Raw genomic sequence first — 24315 nt, forward strand, 5'->3', positions numbered from 1 at the left:
TTTCGGAACTGAAAGAATAGAACATTGACACTATCTCAAGCATCTTATATTGACAAGATGTTGTCAAGGTATAATATGCACAATTCCATGAAAGGTTTATTACCTTTTAAGCATGGAATTTATTTGTCAAAGGAACAATGTCCTAAGACACCCCAAGAAGTTGAGAAGATGAACAGAATTCCATATGCATATGCAGTTGGGAGTTTGATGTATGTTATGTTGTGTACACACCCTGACATATGTTTTGCAGTTGGAATCATCAGCAGGTTCCAATCTAATCCAGGACATGGTCATTGGACCACTGTAAAAAATATCCTCAAGTATCTAAGAAGAACGAGGGATTATATGCTTGTGTATGGACCTAAGGATTTGATCCTTACAGGATACACTGATTTCGATTTTCAGACAGACGTAGATTCTAGGAAATCTACCTTAGGATCAGTTTTCACTCTTAACGAAGGAGCTATAGTTGGGAGAAGCATCAAGCAAAGTTGTATCGCTGACTCCACCATGGAAGCAGAATATGTGGCTGCATGCGAAGCTGCTAAGGAAGCAGTATGGCTACACAAATTCTTGGTTGATTTGGAAGTCGTTCCAAATATGCACCTGTCTATCATACTGTATTGTGACAATAGTGGTGCAGTTGCCAACTCAAAGGAACCCAGGAGTCACAAACGTAGAATGTCCTAGAACTCGCTTCGTGTTAAACATTCTATTTATCAATAATAATGACTTGTTGATTTTGCATCTTATTATCAAAATCCAATAAACGTATTATTGGCTATAGTCTGAGTACTATAACTTTATGTGGTGACATAAACAGGATCAAGTTAATAGTATATAGCATAAATAGTCTAATAAGTATATGGATGAAATTGGGTATTTCATCCTAGTAACACTATTGGATGCGGTCCACTCTGTAGTTGTTACAAAAAGTTGACAAGTGCTACAAACGATGTGATCCATAAATCGTTCATGTTGAGACATGTGAGTGGGGGCATCCTATGTAATGAGTTTGCATATAGACTAGACCACAAAAATAGTCATTTTTCTTTATAACGACCGTTTACTGTTAAAACTGACTATTTCTTTTATCAAATAACCTAGGTTAACTCGATGTTAATCCTGAGCTAGCTATGAACTCATGTTTGTTCGGGATTATCCTTTTATCTAAAAACGGTGAGAGTAGTCCAACAGAACTACTCAATAAGCTTCCCATTTTGGGGATAAGACCGGATGAATAGCTGGGAACATAGCCTTGCAAGACAAAATTCATCATACTCTATTTAGGGTTAGCAGATAAGTTGTTCTCTTAAGTACTAATTCCAAGTCTTGAACAATCGAGACCTCGCCTTCTCATGATAGAGAAAGGTTTTGATTCATAGAGATTATGAATCAGAATTGTTCATTAGAGGGTTAGTAGGAACTTAAGGAACAAGATGTATTCACAGGGGTAAACCGATAATTTTGACCAACCTGTGAATGATCGACTTACTGATTATGGTTATATGGTGGACATAATATATCTACAGTGAGGGGAGTTCAACTATATAGTGAAGTATCCCATTAGTTAACGAATGGGGGTTAGATTGGACTAATGAGTTTAGTTGATTAATCTCGAATCGTTGGAGCCCATGATCTGTAGGTCTGCGGGTCCCTCTACTAGCTCGTAAATGGTTAAGCTTTAGAGTAGCTTGAGAAATTAATTTGAAACGTTCAAATTAAATGGAATAGGAGAATATATATTTAAATATGAATTAAATATATGAAGATGATTATTGTACAAAAATTATTTAATATTTGATATTAAATTAATTTTAGAACATGATTTTTCAGTTATTAAAATCAAAATTGAATTTTGAAATCAAATTTTGGTTTTAAAACAAAAATGGGAAAAATCGTTTTACATGCTTAAAAATGGAAAATCTTGATTTTCCAATATCATCTAATTCATGCTCACACAAAGCTCACTTCCTTTTCTTCATTAATACTCTAAGCATGAGCTGCAAGCCATATAATTCTCTTTTTTGCATGTTCATCTGCAATAAATAAAGAAGAAAGAATTCTTCAAAGTGAGCTGTTATGAGTATTTCATTATTCTTCATCATTTCAAGTTATTCTTGAGTCCCACAACTCAGTCTAAAGCTCCAAGAGGATAGTGGAGAAAATCTTGAGGTGATTCACAGTGATCTTTGGTGAAGACTACAACTAACTGATCAAGTTCTTGAAGTGTTCTTCAAAGGTGTGATTTTAAAACCCTCTTTTTAGAAGAGCATGCTTTAGTTTCTGCTAAAATTAGTGAATTTGAATGCTTATGAATCCTTGATACTTCCACTGCATGTTATCTAACTCTAACAAGGGGTATAGACCCATATTTTTTTATGGGTATCATCAATGGGTATAAGGAATGCATGGGAATAGCTTATTCTCATGCCTAAGCTTCAAAACTTATATCAAACAAGGGGATGTGTATCCCGTACTCATTCCACCCTTATTCTCATCACAATTCCCTCAATCTAAACACCCCCTTAAGAATCCAACTGAGCTTTGAAATTATTCAATAAAGAAACAAGCTCAATAAAATTTGAAAACTAAAAGGGAAATCACTACTAAAGTAAGCATTAAAATATTGTTTACAAAATATACAAAATTGGATCTAGGAGAGGAATGATTACAAACTATAAATCCACTCTTAATTGCTATAACCCAAAAACAAAAAGTGAAATTCCCAAAACATTAATGATTTCTTAAGACTTATTATTCAATGCCTTGTTTATGTTTGTAGCAATAGCAATAATGCTTGTCACCACGGCTAGAGTTGCCATTATTGAAGCAATCATCTTATCTCTCTTTGTGGATATTCCATTCACATCCCTACACGTGTAAATAAATAACTTCATTAATATAATATTTTCAATATTTTCTTTTATTACGTAAATATATTTTTTGAAATCGACTCAACATTTGAGAATGGAAAGTTTGAAATTTTTTTACCAAAAAGTATATTATTACTTGGTTCATTTTGGCCATTGAACTTTAAAAAAGTAATCTTATTGATCTCTTCAAAATAAAATAAAAATGAAAAATGAAAAATGAATGAACTAAAATAGTTATATTATAAAAGTGTGGACCAAAATGCTTTTAAGTTGAAATTGTAAAGACCAAAATGAATATTTAAAAAGTTCAAAGTTAAAATTGTAGGCACCAAACTAACATTTTGAAATCACAAGAACTAAAATGAGTCAAAATTAAAAGTACAAAGGAACCAAAGTAGTATTTAAGCCATAATTTAATGTGTATTTAATTTTAATATTTTTCCCTTATTAGTTTAAAAACAAGGTAAAATAGAAAAATAGGGAGCATTTAAAATAACTAAGACCTCATTTGATAACTATTTTTATTTTTAAAAATTAAGTACATAAACACTACTTCCACATTCACATGTTGGATTATTTGTTATATTATATTTTTTAATATAAATATTTTCAAAATCCTAGCCAAATTTTCGAAACAGAAGAAACAAATTAATTTTAAATTTACTCAAATAAGATGAAAAAATATGATCATATGAGAAAACAAACAACAAGAAACTAAACAGTTATCAAACGGAGTTCTATCCTTATAATTTCAAGCTAAACAAACATGAACATACATGAATTCGAGGGGAGCGACGTAGTACCTGAGGGCAATGGCACCGGGAAAGATGAAGGCAAGGCAGGCTGCTGAAGTAGAGCCCATGAACTGAAAAATGGACCAAATATTTGGGAAAGCAATTGCAGCCAAGTAGGAGAAGAGGAGCAAAGCCATTGTTATGGTAAAAAACCTTGGTGTAGCTGAGGCCAAAGGAGGCTTGTTTGGGAACAAGAATTCATTTATATTGAACCTTAATGAGAAGTTGAGCAAAGGGTAAACCAGCATGAGATGAAATGCATAGCTTAATCTCACAATATCATTCAATAAAGCTCCTGTTGATGAACCAAAAGTTTGATCAAAATTGGTTAGAATGTCCGACATTAAAGAGTCCCCAAATAGCAAGTACCCAAAAATGCCTATAGTGAAGTATATGATGGCACATAGAAGGAGAGCCACTCGAACTGCCGTCATCATATCTCTCGAGTTTCGAAGCTCGAAACTTATTGGATGAACTGCCCACATAGTACAATAGTAATGAGAGAAATATTCATTGACAAAGATTGTGTAATCACTATTATTGGTGAATGTAGAAATGTGTGAATGATGAAGTAATATTCACTAAAGGTGAGGGGCGAAATTGAAAAATACGATAGATAAGAGGTTAAAAATTGGACAATATGAATATGAGAAGAGAGTAAATAAATTCAAACTTTTTAAGCAAGGAGAACTAAAGTGGAAAATACTCACAACTAGTTATGACTTATGAACTTATTATGATATGTGCTATAGATCAAAAGACTATTTTAAGTCTTCTTTACTTTTGAAGAAAAAAAAAACTACTATAATTTTTTAATTATGGCAAGAAAGGTCATGCTTTTATAATCTAATTCAATTTAAATGTCAAATAAAATAGCTCGATTAATTTGAATATACACCCTCTCAATAAAAAAATCAAAAGATTTAAAGGATATGTTTGAAATACATTTTTAATTGTTTAATTAAAAAAAAAGTCGTTTTGAAAGAAAATTGAGTATTTGAACGATCATTCAAAATAGTTTTTCAAGTATATTTTAATCAATTTTGATAAAAAAAAAAATATTTAAATAAAAATAAACTGTTTGAAAAATACTTTTTTTCAAGTCAATCCAAATGAGCCTACATCTCTTACAAGAAATACTTGTAGCACGAAATATGCTACTTATAAAACTTAGGTAAGTATCATCTACAAATTTGTACAAAAACAAACATTATATAAACAATTTAAAGAATTTACTAATTTTGATAAATAACACTTTTTTTCACAAAGTTAAGCTCGAGCGCGTATAAAAACAACCATTAAATTAATTTTTCAAAACTACCATTTTTGAAAATTCTTTTAAAATCCTCTCAACTTCATAATATATACAAAAGTAGCTTAATAAAACTTCAAAAATATTAGAAGTAGAAATTTGTTTGATTAATATTATTTTACTCCCTATACTTTTCTCTTTCATTATATTTGGTATTTATTCTTTTAAATTTGATTCAATTTAGTTTCTATATTTTCAAAATATTTATTTATCTCTCTCTACTTTTGAAAATGATCATTTTGGTTCGTCTTTGTAATATTTCAACATAAAATTTAGAAGAAAATATGAAAATGAAAATCAATGTAGCAAAATGGTCCTTTTATGAAAGTACAAGAACTAAAATAGATATGTTGAATTTATTGCACAAGGATCAAATTGAATGTAAAAATACGAATACTAAATCGAACATTTTGAATGTTGACCAAATTGAGAACAAAAAAATAGTATTTAAACCAATTTTTTTAGTAACATCATACAAAAAGGAGAATTATACTCTTTTTTTTTCAATGATATACCTTTTTGCTTCCTACCTTTTAGGTTTAGACATGAAATCTAAAAACTAAAGAAAGATGTAAAATGTAACATTTTGAAATTTAGAAATCAAATAAGAGTTAAACTCAAAAGCAAACGATGAATAATGTAGCATTTTAAATCATAGAGACTAGATAGAAATTAGACAAAAAAAAAATGTTAAGACACGTTTTTTGTTCCTAAATTTTGAATCTAGTTTTTATTTGATGTTTTACAATGTTATACTTTTAGTTTTTAAGTTTGGAACTTGGTTTTAGTTTTCCTTGAGATTTGAGTTTTATTTCAATTTGATCCCCGTATATTAAGATTTACACATGCATTCTTGATTTTTACTAAATATTTACTTTCAATATTTAGTATTAATTTTATTAATTAATTTAAAGAATTAAAATAATTATAATTAATTAAATTTCACTTTTTTCATCCCTATTAAAATTAAATTTAAAACTTCGCTCCATAATTCTTTTAAATCAATTAATAGACATTACTACTAAAGACCAAAAATGAATATTTGATAAAAATCAAGGCTAAAAGTAAAAATCTTGATATACATGAATTAAATTGAAACAAAACTCAAATATAAAATGATAGCATTTTGAAACCTAGTACAAATTGAAATCAAAGACTAAAAATATACCATTTTAAATTTTATGGATCAAATAGATACCAAACTCAAAAACTACAACCAAAAGGAGAAATTGTCATAATTAGCACCTAAAAGTTTCTATCTTTCAAAACTAGCACCCTTCTTAAAAACTCGAAATGGTTTCTTTTGGTTCATCTTGGCTAAGATAGACCAGCAAGATTTGAATAAAAAGTTAACCTTTTCATCTTATTGATTGTTTTGGATTTTATTGTGAAATCTCACACTTGATGAAGATTCTCCTAATTTTTCAAAATTTATATAATCTTTACAAATTTTATACAAAATCTTACCTCAAATTATGTTATCTTTATTAAATCTTATATTGAAATTTTCAAAAATTTCACCCAATTTCTATTTCAGTCATCTGGATTTTCAAATTTCTAAATAGATTTACCAATTATCTAAATGGATTAGTGTCATTTTTAAATTGTGGAAAAGACTAAATTTTGGGAAAGACCAAATTTTGCGAAGATATTTGAAAAATTATGTGGATTTCACTTCATTCCGAACAAAATTTTGCTTCGTGTTCATCCCAAACAAAATTGTACGGACAAAAGAATGGATAATTTTGGACTTTCTCAGTACAATTTTATTCGAGATTAACCGATATCCATATAATTCTTTTCAAATATTATCTTCTATAATATTTCTTAAATCTCATATAAAAGCTTGTAAATCTTATGTCCAATTTATGTTTACACACATTTTTAATAATATTTGGTAGTGTAATTTTTAAATTTTTTAACATATGGAAGGACTTGGGAAGATTAAGTAAGATTTAAAAATTTATAGTCGAGATTCACCGAAAAAGCCCAAAAAGATGATCGTTTGAATGTAAGTTGAAAATGTTAACTTTTTTATACAAATTTCGGTAGTCGATCTCGATTGAAAAACATCGAGAAAAACTATTTTAACAAATTTATTAAAGAGTGAGTTAGTTGTGAATGAACTTAAAAAGAGTTGATTTTTTATAACTTTTGGACATTATTATTATTATTATTTAAAAAGTAATTTTCTCCAAAATAATCATGAAGATTCGTTGTAGTACGGAGTGAACAGTTGATGTACGTACCATTAAAATGAAAGGTGAAGGCTGTGACAAGAACTGGCACCGCAGTGAATAATTCGAAGAAGGAGCTTTCATCTTCAACCTCCGGTACCAATCTCGTTCTCTTCGTTTTCCCTTCAACTATCGCCATTACCGCCATTACCGAGCTTATCCCAACGAAAACCACCGCCAAAACAACCGATACAAACGAACTGAATCTCAATGAATCTGAAAATTCCAGTTCCCACGCCCATTAAAACCATGAAAAATCATGCACTCCTCATTTTTATTAATTGAATACCAAATTCTCAAAAATAACACTCTCAACTTTTCTCTTTTCAAATCGAGCACATTTTTTTAATGTTCTTTAAACTAGTTTTTCTTTATCCATCTCCAATAAGACCGTCATAAAAAAAAAAATTCCTAATTTATTGATTATTGATTGTTTTAGACATTCTCTATACATGTCATGATTTTATATATTTTCCTTTTTTTTTTTTGTTTTTGCAAAATTTAGATCGTTTGATAAGCTTTTGATCATTAAGCCAAATTTTAAAAATTAAAAATGGTAACTTTTAAAAACTTATTTTTGGTGGAGAATTCAACTATTGTACTCTAAATCGTATAAACAAAGAGGAAATAGATTTAATTTTAAAAAAACTAACAATAAAAAACGAAATGGTTATTAAATAGGGTCCTTATCTTTTCCAAAATTTAAAAATCAAAATACAATCTTGAATATCTATTAGATCATTAATAAATTTATTTGAAAGTTTAGAAATTCATACCACTATTGAACAAAAAAGGATTTGGGAAGATTAAGATACGAAAATTTAGCAAACCTCACTGTAATATATTTGAGATGTCTCGAGAAGGACTAAATCTTCAAGATCGATCTAACCGAGAGAAAACGTGCTAGTTTTGAAAACTGAAAACTCGAGTGTGTTATTTCTCACCATTTTCGCTTACTAACCAACACGTTGATAAAGAACGAGAGGAAATAGAATGAAGACCACGGTGAAAAGAATTGAAATCTCTCTCGAATTCCACCAATGAATTCCAAACCATTGTTGTAGTACTCCCAAATGCACTTCTTCTCCTCCTTTATTTCCAGACAACACATCCCCTACAAATTAGGGCAAAATCGGAGATCAATTTTCCAATCCTACTCTGTAATTGCTGCAAATTAATTTAAAATTGAGATCAATCGAAGTCAAAATCGCTAACAATTTCCGATCTCACCAGACATTCTCCCAAATTCAATGAACAATCTCAAACCCCAAGTTTAAAATAGATTTTGAATTAATCTGAAAAGGAATTTACCTATTATAATCAAGTACATGATTAAGCATCCGAGATTTGTAATCATGACACAAATTTGCGTTGCAACCGAACCAATCGGGCCGAATGACTCCTTCATTACGCCGGCGTAAGTCGTTGAGTCACCGGAGTGAGTGAATCTCAGTAAAAGCTCCACGGATAAGTCGGTCATGAAAGCCACAAGCATGATTACGACGACGGCTGGGATTATGCCGAGGACCTTAAGAGTGAATGGAATCGACATGATTCCGGCGCCGATTATGCTCGTTGAGACATTGAACACGGCGCCGGAGACTGACGCGGTTTTTATGGCCGGCTTCATCTTCGGCAGGAGAGGTACGTGCTCCGGCGGTGGCGACATTTCGGCGGTGAGGAAAATACTAAAATGATGAACGCGGAAGGAAGAAGGAAGAAGGAAGTGTTGGTACTATAATAGTGTAATTCACGGAGTGAATCATGTGGAAAAGTTGAATTTACTAAATTGTCCCAATAGGGGAAAGGTGTTGGATGGGGTAGTGGAGGGCAACAAAAAACCGAAAAATCGAAAACCAAACCGATCAAGCAGCTTAGTTTTCTTTTTTAATTATAAAATTGGAAATCTTAATTTGTATTTTAGAGAAAACACAAAATGTATTTGTTCAGATCGATTTATTTTTTTTTTGTTGTTGAAAAAATCAATCAAACCCGAATTAAAGGTATGTATACTTTTTTTAAAAAAAATAAAATACACGCTTCATTACGCCGGCGTAAGTCAAATATATGTGTTTAGAAGAAAAAATAGACCAATTATTATGGAGCGTGTATTTTCTTTTATTTTTTTTAGAAAAATGTCAAGAAAAAAGATAAAAATGTCCAATTTTAATTTATAAAAAAAAAAAAAAAAGAAACTGTCGCAATTTTAATTAAAATATAGCTGAAAAACACATATTCAAAATAAAAGTAGAAATAAAAAAAAAACTTTAGAAGAAAAGAAAATGTAACTCACTGGACCAAATAAAAAAACAATATATTGGTTTTGTTCATTATTGAACATCAATGTGGATCTCTTTTTTATAAAATCGATTTGATTGGTTTGATTTTTGTTTGGCTTCAAAGATTACAAACCAAACTATCACCCTTTCGGGATAGAGTTGTTAACGAGGGTAAGATGGGAAATTTCAGTTCATTTTTTTTTTTTTTTTGTAAGTCACCATAAATAAATATAGCAAGCAATGATTGAGGTAGAATTTTGTATTCATTGAAGGCATACATATTTCTATAACAAGCTCAACAAAAAAGGAGTTTTCAAAATAACAAACAACAAAAATGTACATAAAAAAGGCAAAGGAATGTATTTGGCCTTTATGTTGGGTAGATGGCTTTTGTGCATCCATCAATAATATCTTTTTTCTTTTTCTAGTTTATTCTAATAATTGTGATCTTTTGGTTGAAAATCATTTATGGTACTTGAATTGGGGTAACAATTTAATTGTTAAACTTTAATTTGTAAAGAATTAGTCCCTTTATACTTTAATGTGTAACAATTCAGGGATAGGTTTGATAACGAATTAATTCATTTCTTCAATTTGCTCTCCATTTCTAAGTTTGTAGCCTTCGCAGTAGCTTCATCAATGTTACCTACCAAATAAAAAGCTTGTTCGGGAAAGAATCCCTTCTCAAAATACAATAGAACGAATTAATAAGATGATCTAGAGAATCACTCAATATCGATAATGGCAAAAGTTTCACAATCTCATGGAATGAGACACTTGTGTTTTTTGGCACAAGTTAACGGCTCAACTATCCTTCAAAACGACCAACATATATATATATATATATATACATACTTTAGGAAAATCTTCCAAGAAAGAATAAATCAGTTTTGCAAGGAAAAAAAAAAAACAACGGACAAAATCTACATAATCTTGCTGACGTATAGGAAAAAAAATATTTATGTAGAATCTACTGCCTTTCACATTACAATGTCCTTAAAAATGTCTAGCATGTTGTTGAGAATAGAAAGGCACACCAGAAATATGCACTACAAATAACAACATATAAAAAACCAATCTCAAAGCAGAATCAACTTGACAAGAAACATATTATAAAAACATGTTATTCAAATTTTACCAATAATAAAATTAGTCAATCATACTGCAGAAACAAACTTTCCAACATTTATTATTATTATTTGAAATGTTGCATTCACATATTTAGTAATCCATAATAACTTGGGGGATGATTGTTCATGATACATTGAGTGTTAGAGAGAAAACAAAATTGTCTTAAAGAAACTACATAAATTTGTTTTTAGACACAAAACAACTTAAATTCATAAGGTTTAGATATATTATTTTCAATATTTTCTTATCCTCCTATAATTTGCTCTTAAAAAAAAGAAAAATAAAAGAAACTATTTTCTTGTATTTTATAAATATATTTATTTTTGTTATTTTTTTCATTAGATTTGTGATTAATACGTGTATATAAAATATCAATAATATTTTTATAAATACGATTTTTTAAAAAGAAAATTAAACTAAAGATATAATTTTATAATTATGTGTAATAGATGGGAAGTCATTATAGAAATAGTTTGATTTTATCCTTGTCAAAAAAGTATAAAACTAAAAAGTCATCCAAATTCATTTTGATTTTTTTTTTTATACAAATACAATTATCAAACATACTTTTTGTTTCAATTTTACAAAAGAAAAAAAATAGAAGAAAAATTTTCAAAATAGAAAAATAAGGGAAACTATTTACACAAAATAGTAAAATTTTAATATTCTTTAATAGATGCTAGTAGAGGCAGATAGAAGTATATCCGTGATTATCAGTGATAGAAACTGATAGAAGTCAAAACTGATAGACGTTGATAAAAATTTATCAATATTAATTAATGTTTTTTTTCTATTTCTGTAAATAGTTTGACATTTTTTCAATATGTAAAAATTTTCTAAAACAGAAAGTAATTAAAATTTTCTAAAACAGAAAGTAATTACCAAAACATGTTTTTTTTTAAATGGTAACCAAAACTCATTTGTTTTTCAAATATATTTGTACAACATGATTTTCAATAATTTATTTTCACTCATTAAATAATAGTAATATGTTCGAAATTATGGAAAAAGATAGATAGAAAATGATAACTCATTTTTTCTTGAAGAATTTAGTAATTTATGAACAAAACCCACCATATATGTAGTGAATATAATAGGATGGAACATGAGAGGCTAAGTTATGAAATGTAGACATTATGGGCCAATAAAGCATAACCTATGTCTTGCTTTGAAATGCTAAGAGACTTCATTGAATTTTTCTATTTATCATTCACATTTTTGAATTATTGGTTGGTATGAAATTAGAATTACTGAAAATCTAATTCTATAAAACTGGTTTTATAAAATTAAGATTACTGAAGATGTTAAAGGTTGTATTTTGGATCCAAAGTTGAGTTTGCTAGGTTTCCCGAATTTAGATTTCGGGGATTGGGTTGAGTTTGGATTATTTGTTTTTTTTTTTTTTTTATTACTACTTTGGACATTTTTTTAATTAAAAAATCTTCCTTCACGTTAGTTGAGTTTGTGATATTGTATAAGTGATACAACATATACGCCCAATAAAAATCCTATAATTATATTTATATCCAACTTTTCTATTATTTATAAAGATGTCTAAATGGACTTCTTAATTACACAAATATTAGAGTCCAATTATTTTTTTTTTGTCCTTGACCTACAATCAATACACGTATTTCAAAATAGAAGACTCACATGTTTTCTCGATTCACGTGGAATGTTTATTTTAACCAAAATTCTTTTTCAAAATCAGTCCACCGAGATTCCCTTTTTAGCAAACCCATGCGAGACCCTCCCCTCCTCCAGACTCTCTTTATCCTTGGCTCACTCGGCTTGTGATCGTCATCCACCACCGTTCACAGCAGCTCACCGTTTGTTCGTCACTCACCGCTTGCCCAAGCTTGTCTATCACCATTCTTCAGCGCCGGGAGCCACTGCGTAGAAGAGGGTGCCTATCTCTCTTTCTTAGAAAATTGACTCTCTCTCTAAGAACTACGTCGTTCGTAATAGTTCGCCCCCGTCGTTTTCCTCAGTCCACCCTACCACCATCGACGTTGCTGCTCTGCCTAGATCCAACACTACCCAACTCTACCCAGATCTTACCCAGTCAGATCTGCTCAGCTCTCACCACCTCACACCGCTCTGCCTCCTTATTCTTTTTCTTCTTTGATTTTGTGATATAAGTACTTCGATTTTTTGAAGCTTTTAAGTTAGGAAAACAAAACGGATGGGAATGGTATCGTTTACCTCTTTGTTGTGCATGATAGATTCAGGGAGCTAAACGATGGAAAGTATATCTTATCGTTTACCTCGTCGTTCTACACGATGGAGTCTCAAAACTAAAGATAATGAAACAGTTAATCATTTACCTCTTCATTGTACACGATAAGATTCGAGAGCTATGCGATAGAGGCTATCGTTTACCTCTTTGTTGTACACGATGGATGCTCAGCACTAAACGATGAATGGAATATTTAATCGTTTAGCTCTTCATTGTACACGATATGACTGAAATACTAAACTACAGACAAAGAACTTTTCACTTGCCTCTTTGTATTCTTTTCTTTCGTTGGAAAGGGGTAACCTGCCCAATTTATACACTATTCCCTATTTTAGGGATACAAAGAATTAAAAAATTATATAACGAATAACAAATGAAATGAGGACACATGGTCCAATACATGGAGAAAGAATATTTATTTGTTATCACCTATTCTTAATAGAAATCTGGAGCATTAAGGGAATAATCCTTCATGACTCACCTCAGTGACATGGCATTCTTCAGTTGATGTGTTTTCTTGACTCTTCCTTAGCAGCTGATGTGGTAAATTCTCTAACATCCCCCCTCAAACTTGTCGGGAGTTCAACAATCCCAAGTTTGGACCGTAAGTTGAAAAATTGAGAGTGTGTCATTGGTTTTGTGAGACAGTCAGCTAACTGATCTAATGAAGGAACATAACTAATTTCAAGCTTCCCTTTAAAGACTAGGTCTCTGATAAAGTGGACGTCTATTTCAATATGATTGGTCCGAGCATGGAAGATAGGGTTGTTGGTTAATGCCCCTACACTCACATTGTCACACTAGATTATTGGTTTGGATGAATGGGACTGCTGGATCTCACTTAGTAGCTGCTGAAGCCAAACAATTTCTGAGGCCGTGTGTGCAAGGGCTCGATATCTGACTCAGTACTTGATCGAGCTACTATTGTTTGTTGTTTTTTTGGACCAGAAGACAAGATTTTCACCAACAAAAACACAATACACAGCTACTGACTTCCGGTCATCAATGTTTGCTGCCCAATCTACATCTGAATAGGCTAAAACTTCAAGTGAAGGGCTTGGTTGAAACAGTAGTCCATAGTTTTTAGTACCATTGATGTACCGAGAACTCTTTTTGTTGCTTGCCAATGAGCATCTGTGGGAGCTTTGAGAAATTGGCTGAGATGATTCGCCATATAGGTGATATCTGGACAAGCGTGAGTTAGATATTGAAGTGCTCCGATTGTACTTCTGTTTAAAAATATATCAGTGAGAGGAACTCTATCAATAATAGACAAGTGTTTGCCTAAGTTGCTAGGTGAGGCTGCAGGTTTCAGATCTGAAAAACCAATCCTTTGTAATAGATCATCAACATACTTCGACTGATTCAATATAAAGCCATACTCCAGATATTGAACATGGATACCTAAAAAGTAATTCAACTTTCCTAGGTCTTTGAGAGTAAACATGCTATCCAAAGTGGTTACTAACCAAGAGATCAAGTTGTTGTTGCTACCTGTCACTATTACATCATCAACATAAACAAGGAGTAGTATAGTTGAGCCCTTTGAGTTTAGTATAAACAGTGAGGTATCTGCCTTCGAGTTAGTGAATCCTCAATTGATTAGAGTAGTGGTGAGTAGATCATTCCAGGCCCGAGGGGCCTATTTTAGTCTATATATAGCCTTGTTCAACTTGCACACATGATTTGGGAAATCAAAGTTAACATACTCGGGTGGTTGATGCATATAAACATCTTCTATTAGTTTTTCATTGAGAAAAGCATTGTTGAAATCAAGTTGATGGAGGGCCCATCCTTTGGAGACAGTAATGCTTAGAACAACTCTGATTGTTGATGCTTTGACCATTGGGATAAATGTTTAAAAAAAAATCAACTCTAGGATGTTGATGAAATCCTTTGGCTGCTAGGTGTGTATCTTTGTATTGGCCTATCTGGATTCTTCTTAAGTTTGAAAATCCATTTATTGCCCAACACATTGAACGATGGTGAGGGAGGAACCATGTGCCAAGTCTGGTTGTTGATGAAAGGTTGAAATTCAGTATCCATGGCTTGCCTCCACTGAGTGTAGCACGTGCATCAAACACCCGCGTTGGTTCGGTTAAGAACCAGTGACGTTGGACAGTGCTTAGCTAAGCTTTTGGCTTGAAGATGCCATCTTTGCCTCTCGTAATCATTAGATGATTAGGTTGCAAAGGATGAGAGGTATTAGGAACAGGGGATGTATGTGAGACATTTGGAGATATGGTGCTAGGTGACCGAGTGGAAGGGTTGGACAAGGGAGATTGATGGCTATATGGTCTGGACAAGGGCTAGGCAATGCATCTAGTATTGGGGGACAAGGGATAGCTTCAGCTGAGACATAAAGGAAGGGAAAGGCTGGATGGATATCTGGTACAGAGATATTTAATGGTGAGGGAATGTTACATTGATTTGAGGAAGGTTGTGGTGGTTGAATGGAGCAGTGTGCAACAATGAAGTCATGATGGGAGAGAGGACTTGAGGGCCATTGTTCATTGTAGTTTTGTATGTTTGGTGGACCGAGCACCTGAAAGCCATAGGAGAAAGAAAAACAGACTCATTAAAAATGACATTTTTGGAGATGAACACTTTACCATCTTTGTTCAGGCATCGTTTTCCCTTGTGAACTATGCTTGGACCTAAGTATACACATTTATCAGAGTGGAACTAAAACTTGTTTGGCTGGTATGGTTGAAGACATGGAAAGCAGACACTGATAACGGGCAAAAATGCACGTTATCATAGTGCTAAGTTCTTAAACAATATTGGATTGCGTTGATGAAATATGTTAATTTGCATCCATTAAGCATCGATTTCATAATATTGCGGTCGCATGTGTTCAACAGGGCCATTGTTCACTATAGTTTTGTATGTTTGGTGGACCGAGCACCTGAAAGCCATAGGAGAAAGAAAAACAGACTCATTAAAAATGACATTTTTGGAGATGAACACTTTACCATCTTTGTTCAGGCATCGTTTTCCCTTGTGAACTATGCTTGGACCTAAGTATACACATTTATCAGAGTGGAACTAAAACTTGTTTGGCTGGTATGGTTGAAGACATGGAAAGCAGACACTGATAACGGGCAAAAATGCACGTTATCATAGTGCTAAGTTCTTAAACAATATTGGATTGCGTTGTTGATGAAATATGTTAATTTGCCGAGCACCTCCATTAAAAAATGACATCGATTTCATGCTTGGACCTATTGCGGTCGCATGTGTTCAATCATAGTGCTAAGTTCTTAAACAATATTGGATTGTGTTGATGAAATATGTTAATTTGCGTCCATTAAACATCGATTTCATCATATTGCGGTCGCATGTGTTCAACACATTAGAACAGTTCATTTTTTATTTTTGTGCAGAATATGCGTTGACGCAATGCAAGAATTGTGATCATAGGAAATCTTTGGTCGAGCGTAACTTCACCCCAAGGCTTTGTGATGATTGTGTTCGCAAACATTCGCTCGAGAAGGATCGTCACAACTTGGTCAGCACAACATGGTGGGTGCATCTGGGTGAAAGGCAAATCAATTGCGATGGGACAGAAAGCTGAAGACAATCGAATCCGAATTAAGTTGACAGCTGATAACGGTCACAAAGTACATTCAGCTTTTTGGTGACAATTATTCGGCGCATCAGTTAGGAATTAAAGCTGTCCCATATGTACAACCATGAGAGAGAATCTGCCTTTCACCATGGATGCCCTATAAATACCAGGGGTATTCTTCAGAAAAGGGGTTCTTTACAATTTTGTTCCACAAGTTCACGCCGCTGTCCATAGTTTACCTTTTCATTTTAAGGCGGGGCAAGAGAAGAGTGGTGGCACTGAAGATCGCTCAGAACAACTCGAGAGAGAACCTTGGGGTGAAGAAGCAGAGAGCGGGCCGACTCTCGCAAGAGTGAGATTATCTTTTGAACACGAGTAGAAATCAGTGTAAAAGCCGGGCAGCAAAAGATTGCTTCCATGCCTTTTATTCTATACTTGCATTGTTATTTTGTACTTCATCTTCATATCTATACAATGGAAGTTTTATTTCTACATCTGTTCACTCTCTTGGCATGCATGAATAGCTAAACTAGTCGAATGGGTTGAGGAAAACTAAGCTAACATGACCTAGGAAGTTCATTGCTTGTGATTGTCTTGATTTATGTTGTGCCAAATACCCTTTAGAGCAACTCGAGAGAGAGTCTAAAGAAAGAACCTAATGACTCGAGAGAGTTGGGTTAGAATCTGGACTCGAGAGAGCAAGATTAGAACTGCATAAACAAGAGATAGGGACTTAGAGATTGTCAACCTGCATCGCATGCATCCTAGAGATGGGAATGATCTTTGAGTATTATATGATTCAACCTTATCAGGGACGCAATCCTTTTGAATATCCTTTGCCTGTATCAAATACTTCGTCAACTTCTATCTTACTTGCTACTATCTACTATCGCAATTATTTTGTTTACTATTTATCTACACTGCTCTAAAAAAAACTTGTTGTTTTGTTTTAAATCATTTGACCCTTTCTTTGTTTTTCTTGCAAAAGATCGAGGCACTGGATTGCGGAGATGTTACGCGAAGAAGCCTCTTATCTTACTCAATCACCGCAATCTAAAGAAGAGAGATCGCCGCAAAGATGGATGCGTCAATACATGGCAAAATTTGAGGATGTACTCTTCCTTATCTTTATTTCAAATTTTGCGCTATCACATCACATGTTAGTTTTAAAAGCTTTATCACCGCATCCTCTTTGATTATCGCAACCATTTGACGTAGATAAATTTAGTTTACCGCATTCTGTCTCTTTGTCAAGTATGATTTCAATGATGAAAAATATGCTTCTATTTCTTTCGTATATACTAAAGTCAACTTAATCTTAAGATAGTCACCTCATAAAATATTTCTAGAAGTTAGGGGTTTGCTAGCTTTCTTTCAAACTCTCTGTACAACACATTCTAAGAATATCGCATGACTTATTTTAATCTTTTAACAATGAGAACATTGCCATATTTTAAATTTAGGGGTGAGGTATTTATTTTTGACCTTGCTATTTCAAAAAAAAAATCAAATATATATATATTGAGAATAACAACTCCACTGTCAACGCAATGGGAAACCTATGTTGATAAGAGTTAAGTTATGAAAGACACTTACCCGTAGTTGGATGTCCACATGACACACGTGGGGGCAAGCCAAAATGAAAGTAAGTCACCAGGATCAACGCATAAATAAATGACCGCAACTCCATTGCCAAATAGGTATAAGTTTAGTCTGAGGAAGAGTGCATTGCTCGTAGTTGGATGTCCACATGACACCCGTGGGGGCAATCCAAAACGAAGGCAAGGCACTTGGATCAGCGCAAGGTCGGAAAAAAATATCAATGAAGAAAATTTTTATAAAAAGAAAAAATCATTTAACACCCCGGGAAAAAAATTTTTTTGAAATAAATCATGCGATATTCCGGAATTTAGTAGTTGTTCTTTTGAAAGGTAAGCTTACAATCCCTAGGTCTTAGAAATATTTTAAGAAGACACTTGAATAAGACGTAAGGAAATTCTGGTATATAGGATCCGAATGAAGCATCCTTGAGAAACAACACTCATGGTAACGCAATGAATCGCTAATAAGCCACGCTCATGACCATCACACCATCAACGTTGACAGTGGAGTTGCGCCACCAAACACTCTTCGTTTTGTAACATCTAGTCGTTTTCCATACATTAGTTGTATAGGTGGTTGATTCTTTAGTACTTGCGAGGGAAGACCATTTATCACATGACAAGCATTAAGAAAGGCATCCCACCAGAACTGAAGAGGCATTGATGCTTGTGCTAGTAAGGTTAGTCCCATCTCTACTAGATGTCTGTGTTTCCTTTCAGCTCGTCCATTTTGTTGAGATGTATAGGGACAAGAAAACCGAGATGCAATGCCTTGTGAACTGCATAACTGATGCAATTTAATATATTCACACCATTATCTGACTACAGTGCTTTAATGTTTATTTTAAATTGTGTTTGAAGGCCTGTAGTGTATTAGCTTTTGTTTAAGAGGATAGACCTAGAGGTATCTACTGTAATCATCAATAAATGATATGTAATATCTATATCCTTCAGTGGAGTTTGTAGAGGTTGGACCCTATACATCTGAATGGATTAAATCAAATTTGTGTTGTGCACGACACAAAGAATTAGGGAAGGGTAGGGAGTGAGCTTTACCAAGACAGTAGGGTTCACAAAACTTCATTCAACTTAGTAGGAAGATTAACAGTTTTTAGTATAGTCTCCAAAACTCGAAGAGAAGGGTGACCTAGTCTCCAATGTCACAACCCTTTTGATTCTACTAAGTTTGCTCCACTTTTAGACAGAAAAAATGCGGAAGAATTGTTATTTTTGTTCATTGGGTTGGGAAATAGCTTGCCTCTTTGGTATTTACATCGACTGGGATCATCGTTGCTTCATTCAAATAATATAGTCCGTCTTTAAGAGTTCTTTTTACCAATACTTGTCCTGAACATTTGTCCTCAACAACACAACTGTCATTATAGAACTTAATAGAAACATCATTATCTTGAACTAGTTTTGATATACTAACCGAATTCTTTGCAATATTTGGTACACATAAGATGTTTTTCAGACTCGGATTGCAATTAGAAGAACGTAAACATGTATTGCCTATGGAGGATATGTCTAATTGTTGTCCATTCCCTACCATAATATGTTTATTACCTGTGTACTCAGAAGGACTTGCTATATTGTTGGGATCAGTTGTGACATGGTTGGTTGCTCCACTATCTGCATACCAATTAAAATCCCCTGCAGACTCACTTTGAAGAAATGAATTCAAGTTTTGAGAGGTAACAAAGGCTAAAGGATTGGCCCCTGAGTTCCCTTGGTTTTGACTATTTCCTTTACCATTGTTTTGATTTGGAACAAATTCTCGATTGTACCTTTGATATCACACATCTACAGCATGTCCATACGTGAAGCAGACCTAACAAGTAGGTCTATTTCCTCTGCCTCGACCTCTTCCTCTGTTTCCTCCACTGTTATTGTTTCCTCTAGATCCATTGAACTATTGCCTCTTACCTCATTGTATGTTACCCTATCCAGATGTCTTGAATATGGAATTGTTTCGATTGAAAGCAACATTAGTCGATCTATTGTGTGCAAACACTGTAGTGGTTTTTTTATGTATTTTGGTGTTCCAACCTTTTTTCGAATGATAGCAGCTCAGACTTCATATCTAGGCAAGAGATCTCAGGTTTGCTTTGGATAACAACCACCACTGGATTATACTCCTCATCTAGCCCAAGGAGTACCTGAGACACTAGGTTACGTGTAGAAACTAGGCTGCAACTTGAGCCAGGTTATTAGTGTGAAGCTTCATAAGTTTCAATGTTCAGACATTGTCATATTACCTTTACGGGTTTGTTGAAAAACTTGGCGAAGATAGTCTTCTTCTGTTCTCGACTGAACTCCAAACAATGAGTGAATGGCATCTCATAGACTCTTAGCACTTTCGTACCCCATCAGCTGTACAGCAACTTTAAGAGTCATGGAGTTGTATAACCACCCTAACAAGAGTTGGTCTGCTGTAACCCAAGCTTCATACAGTGGGTTCAGGGACTTTATGCTGGTGGAGCTCCAAGCTTCTTCTGAGGCTTGAGAATCTGCTTCACCAGGTTTAGCAGCTAATAAAGTAGCAATAATGAACATAGGAGGACATACCTTAGCTTTAGACAGATGACCTTCAAGTCTGTATCCTTTTAGGATTGGAAGAGTTAGCGTCTTCCATGGCATAAAGTTGCCTCTCTCCAACTTGGTGCTAGTTATTAGATTTAGCAGTTGATTTAGATGAGGTGTTTTGAACTTCGTTGATTCAGAGGTCATGCTGGATCCTATGACAGTGGCATTTGCCATAGATGCTCTGATACCAAGTTAGGAAAATAAAACGGATGGGATTGGTATCGCCTACCTCTTCGTTGTGCACGATAGAGTCAAGGAGCAAACAATGGAAAGTATATCTTATCGTTTACCTCGTTCTACACGATGAAGTCTCAGAACTAAAAGATAGTGAAACGATTGATCGTTTACCTCTTTGTTGTACACGATGGATTCTCAGCGCTAAACAATGAATGGAATATTGAATCGTTTAGCTCTCCGTTGTACACGATAGGACTGAAATACTAAACGATAGACAGAGAACTTTGTCACTTGCCTCTTCGTATTCTTTTCTTACATTGGAAAGGAGCAATCTGCCTAATTTATACATTATTCCCTATTTTAGGGATACAAAGAATTAAAAAAATTATATAACGAATAACTAATGAAATGAGGACACATGGTTCAATACATGGAGAAAGAATATTTGTTTGTTATCACCTAATCCTAACAGAAATCTAGAGCACTAAGGGAATAATCCTTCATGACTCACCTTAGTGATATGACATTCTTCAACTGATGTAATTTCTTGACTCTTCCTTGGTAGCTGATGTGGCAGATTCTCTAATATTTTATTGGAATTTCAATATATACTATGATATAAGTATTAGTTTATTTGATATAATGAGATGTGAAAGTCGATTTTTTATTTAGAGTTTTTTTTTTTATTTAGACTTATTTTTTTATGATATCTATGCTTATATGTATATATATCTTATGCTGAATATTGAGTCCATTTGTGATTTATATAATGTGGTAGATATTTTGTTTATTTGAAGATTATGAGGTTTCATAATTAATTTGAAGTTAATAAATCAATAGTGAATGATGTTATATTTTGATTTATTGGGATTTCTGATTATTCAAATGGAATTTATGATATATACTGTGATTTATGTTGAACATTGAGTAATTTATATACTGTGATAAAACTAATAAAGAAATTGAGTTAAACAATATATATTCTTAATTTATATATTACTGCCATATGGATACTGTTATATTGAAACATTCTAATGGTACAACCGTTTATCTGGGTATATTTCAAATATACTTACAAATGGAGTTGTGCCAAACAGACATATGTTTTAGAGTATATTTCCTATATTGGTTAGAATATTTTCAAATGCCTAATATAATGTTCTAAGGTATATTTAAAATAACCACGAATTTGCTAGAAGAAAGAAAAATAAGTTGTCGTGAAACCAACAAGCTAACAATGCCATAAAAATGTTCGATACATGAAATGAAAAATACAATCATATTAATTGAAAATGTGAAGGAAATCTCAACTAATTAATACTCTACAATAAATGCATATTCTCTCTCCGACATTAAAGGGACCTCGTAAATATGGAAAAAATTCATAATAAATAGGCACACATACAATGCACCTCAAATGCTATTTTTGTCCCAAATTTTTATTAAATATTATACTGAAAAGGGATTGAATCTCTAAATCATTGTACAATGTTTGATTCATTATAGGGAATGACCCATAGTCTTTTCTTTTCTCATGTTTGTTTTACTTCTCGATATAAATTGATTTTGATTGTGTTCATGTATTCTCTTGTGTATTCGAGGTGATGAGCTATCTTGTAGTTCAAAGAATGAGAGAACGTGAGCTTTATAGCCTTAATTCGTGCCTAGATGATGTATGTAGTGAATATAACAATGCAGCACAAGTTTTCATTGTTTTGAATCCAAGTATAAATAACAACAAGGTTTCCTGATAAGTTTAGAGTCGAACGACTTAGTAAAATGAGTGTCTTGAATTTTTTTAGTGATCTTTTTCGATGAAGTGTGAATTATATGCAATATTTGTATATGTGATTTAACTAAGTATAATCTAATAAATACGAAGATGTTAATGGTGACGTGACGAATGTGATGTTGTGCATGGTGAAGTGTATGGATGCAATGGTTTATACACTCACTAAGAGTAGTAGGCAATGAAAGTGAAAGAAAATTAATTGATGAAGTAGGGTTAAGAAGATTCACTAACATCTCCTTGAGCAATGCATACATAGGCATTCATGTTTCAACTTCTTACACTCAGTCCACCTCTCGGTGTTGAATGCCACATTTACTCTATCTCTAGAATGCATGTTGAGTTGATTTCACAAAAAATATCTAACTTTATCTCTAAAGCTAATTCTTTCCTTGTTTAATGATGACTAAGTTGCTTACTATCTCAAGCAATTGACTATGTTTTACCTAAACCAAGTTCTCACTAAATTAGGCATTGAATTAAACACAATTAAACAAGATGTACTTCTACATATGCATGCTTTTAGAAATGTTGGTTTATCTTCTCAACCCATTGAAAATTTAGTTTTACATGATGAAAGAGATAAAGAACATAGATGAGAGGAAATGAATGGTATTCATATTCATATTAAAAATGACAGAATTCTCAAACATATAATTCTTAACAAAAATAAGAAATGAAAGACAAAAGTAAAAGTGGAAGGAAGAAGTGTCAATCCACTGATTGCAATCTCTTGCTTGCTTTGGCTTTGATGCTATCTGCTTGAGGTGATTGCTATTGGGATGGAGGAGGAGTTCTCTACTTTCCAGAGAAGAGACTGTGCTCTCACTTAGAATCTTCAGAGTAAAGTCGAGAGGTTGAAGATGAACGAATTTTGACAGAGCTTTTGCCAATCTCTTGTAAAAAGTCTCTCTTGTTCTGAGTATACTTCCAATGATGATCCGACACCTTTGCATTTAATTCTATGCCCTACTGCACTGGCTAAACAATTCATAGATTAATTTTATTTGGCATGCTTGAGTCGAAGTCGGCTACCAACTTGCTCTATAATTTGACAGTTTGCCAACCATGCTTGTTGTTTTATGGTTCTCATCGCGTGCTTCAACTTCATTGCATGGATCTTCTACGTGTGCAAGTTTTTATCACCTTTCTTCCTTTTCTGCGATCAAGACTGCAGCTTTCAATCCTTAAGAATATTTGCTTCTTTCAATTAAATTTTGCATTTAAGGATGTCAAAATTTTTAAATTTTAGGATATTGACTTTTGTAAACATGTGATCGCGTAGCTTAGATTATTCTCATGAATTCATATCAAATTAATGTAATTTTTTCTCATTTTCCTTAATTATTCTAAATAAAAGGCTATCATAAATTGTGTTTCCACAAGTTATCACACCCCTAAATTTAAAACAATGTTTGTCCTCAAGAATATTTTTAGATGCTTCCAAGTTCAAGACTCACTAGGCAGACTGATCGCCTCTAAGTTTTATTCCATCTCCTATAGAAGTATCTCTTTGATTTATATGCGACAAATTTAAGTCTCAAAATACCCTTACTCATTTCCAGATGATCTTATTTCTCCTTTTAGAAATGAGCTTATGGTTCAAAGTTTACAAAAAAAAAAAAATAAAAAAAAAAATAAAAAAAATAACGTTACTTCTTGTATTATTGAGTAGTTATGTGTTGATCCAGGTATCTCACCTTCATTTTGGCTTGCCCTACGA

General features: G+C 32.9%; 1 protein-coding gene across 1 annotated transcript; it reads right to left on the minus strand.

The window, feature by feature from the left end:
* Positions 1-2583: 2583 nt before the first annotated feature.
* LOC120080773 (amino acid transporter AVT6C-like) lies at positions 2584-9013 on the minus strand. Its single transcript, XM_039035399.2, has 5 exons — positions 8531-9013; positions 8181-8333; positions 7232-7435; positions 3680-4145; positions 2584-2874 (listed from the first exon to the last, which is right to left on the minus strand). Exons 1-5 carry the CDS (start codon positions 8886-8888, stop codon positions 2748-2750), a joined length of 1308 nt encoding a protein of 435 aa, XP_038891327.1. The 5' UTR covers positions 8889-9013; the 3' UTR covers positions 2584-2747.
* Positions 9014-24315: the final 15302 nt, after the last annotated feature.

This window comes from Benincasa hispida, chromosome 7, assembly GCF_027475165.1.
Source record: "Benincasa hispida cultivar pf3 chromosome 7, pf3_genome.v1.1, whole genome shotgun sequence".
Taxonomy (NCBI): Eukaryota; Viridiplantae; Streptophyta; class Magnoliopsida; order Cucurbitales; family Cucurbitaceae; genus Benincasa; species Benincasa hispida.

Coding starts and splice junctions, on each gene's coding strand:
- LOC120080773 (XM_039035399.2), bottom strand. CDS start 8,888: ATGTCGCCACCGCCGGAGCACGTACCTCTCCTGCCGAAGATGAAGCCG. Junction 7,436..8,180: donor CGTTCTTTATCAACGTGTTG/GTTAGTAAGCGA, acceptor TGGAATTTTCAG/ATTCATTGAGATTCAGTTCG. Junction 4,146..7,231: donor CTTCACCTTTCATTTTAATG/GTACGTACATCA, acceptor CTATGTGGGCAG/TTCATCCAATAAGTTTCGAG.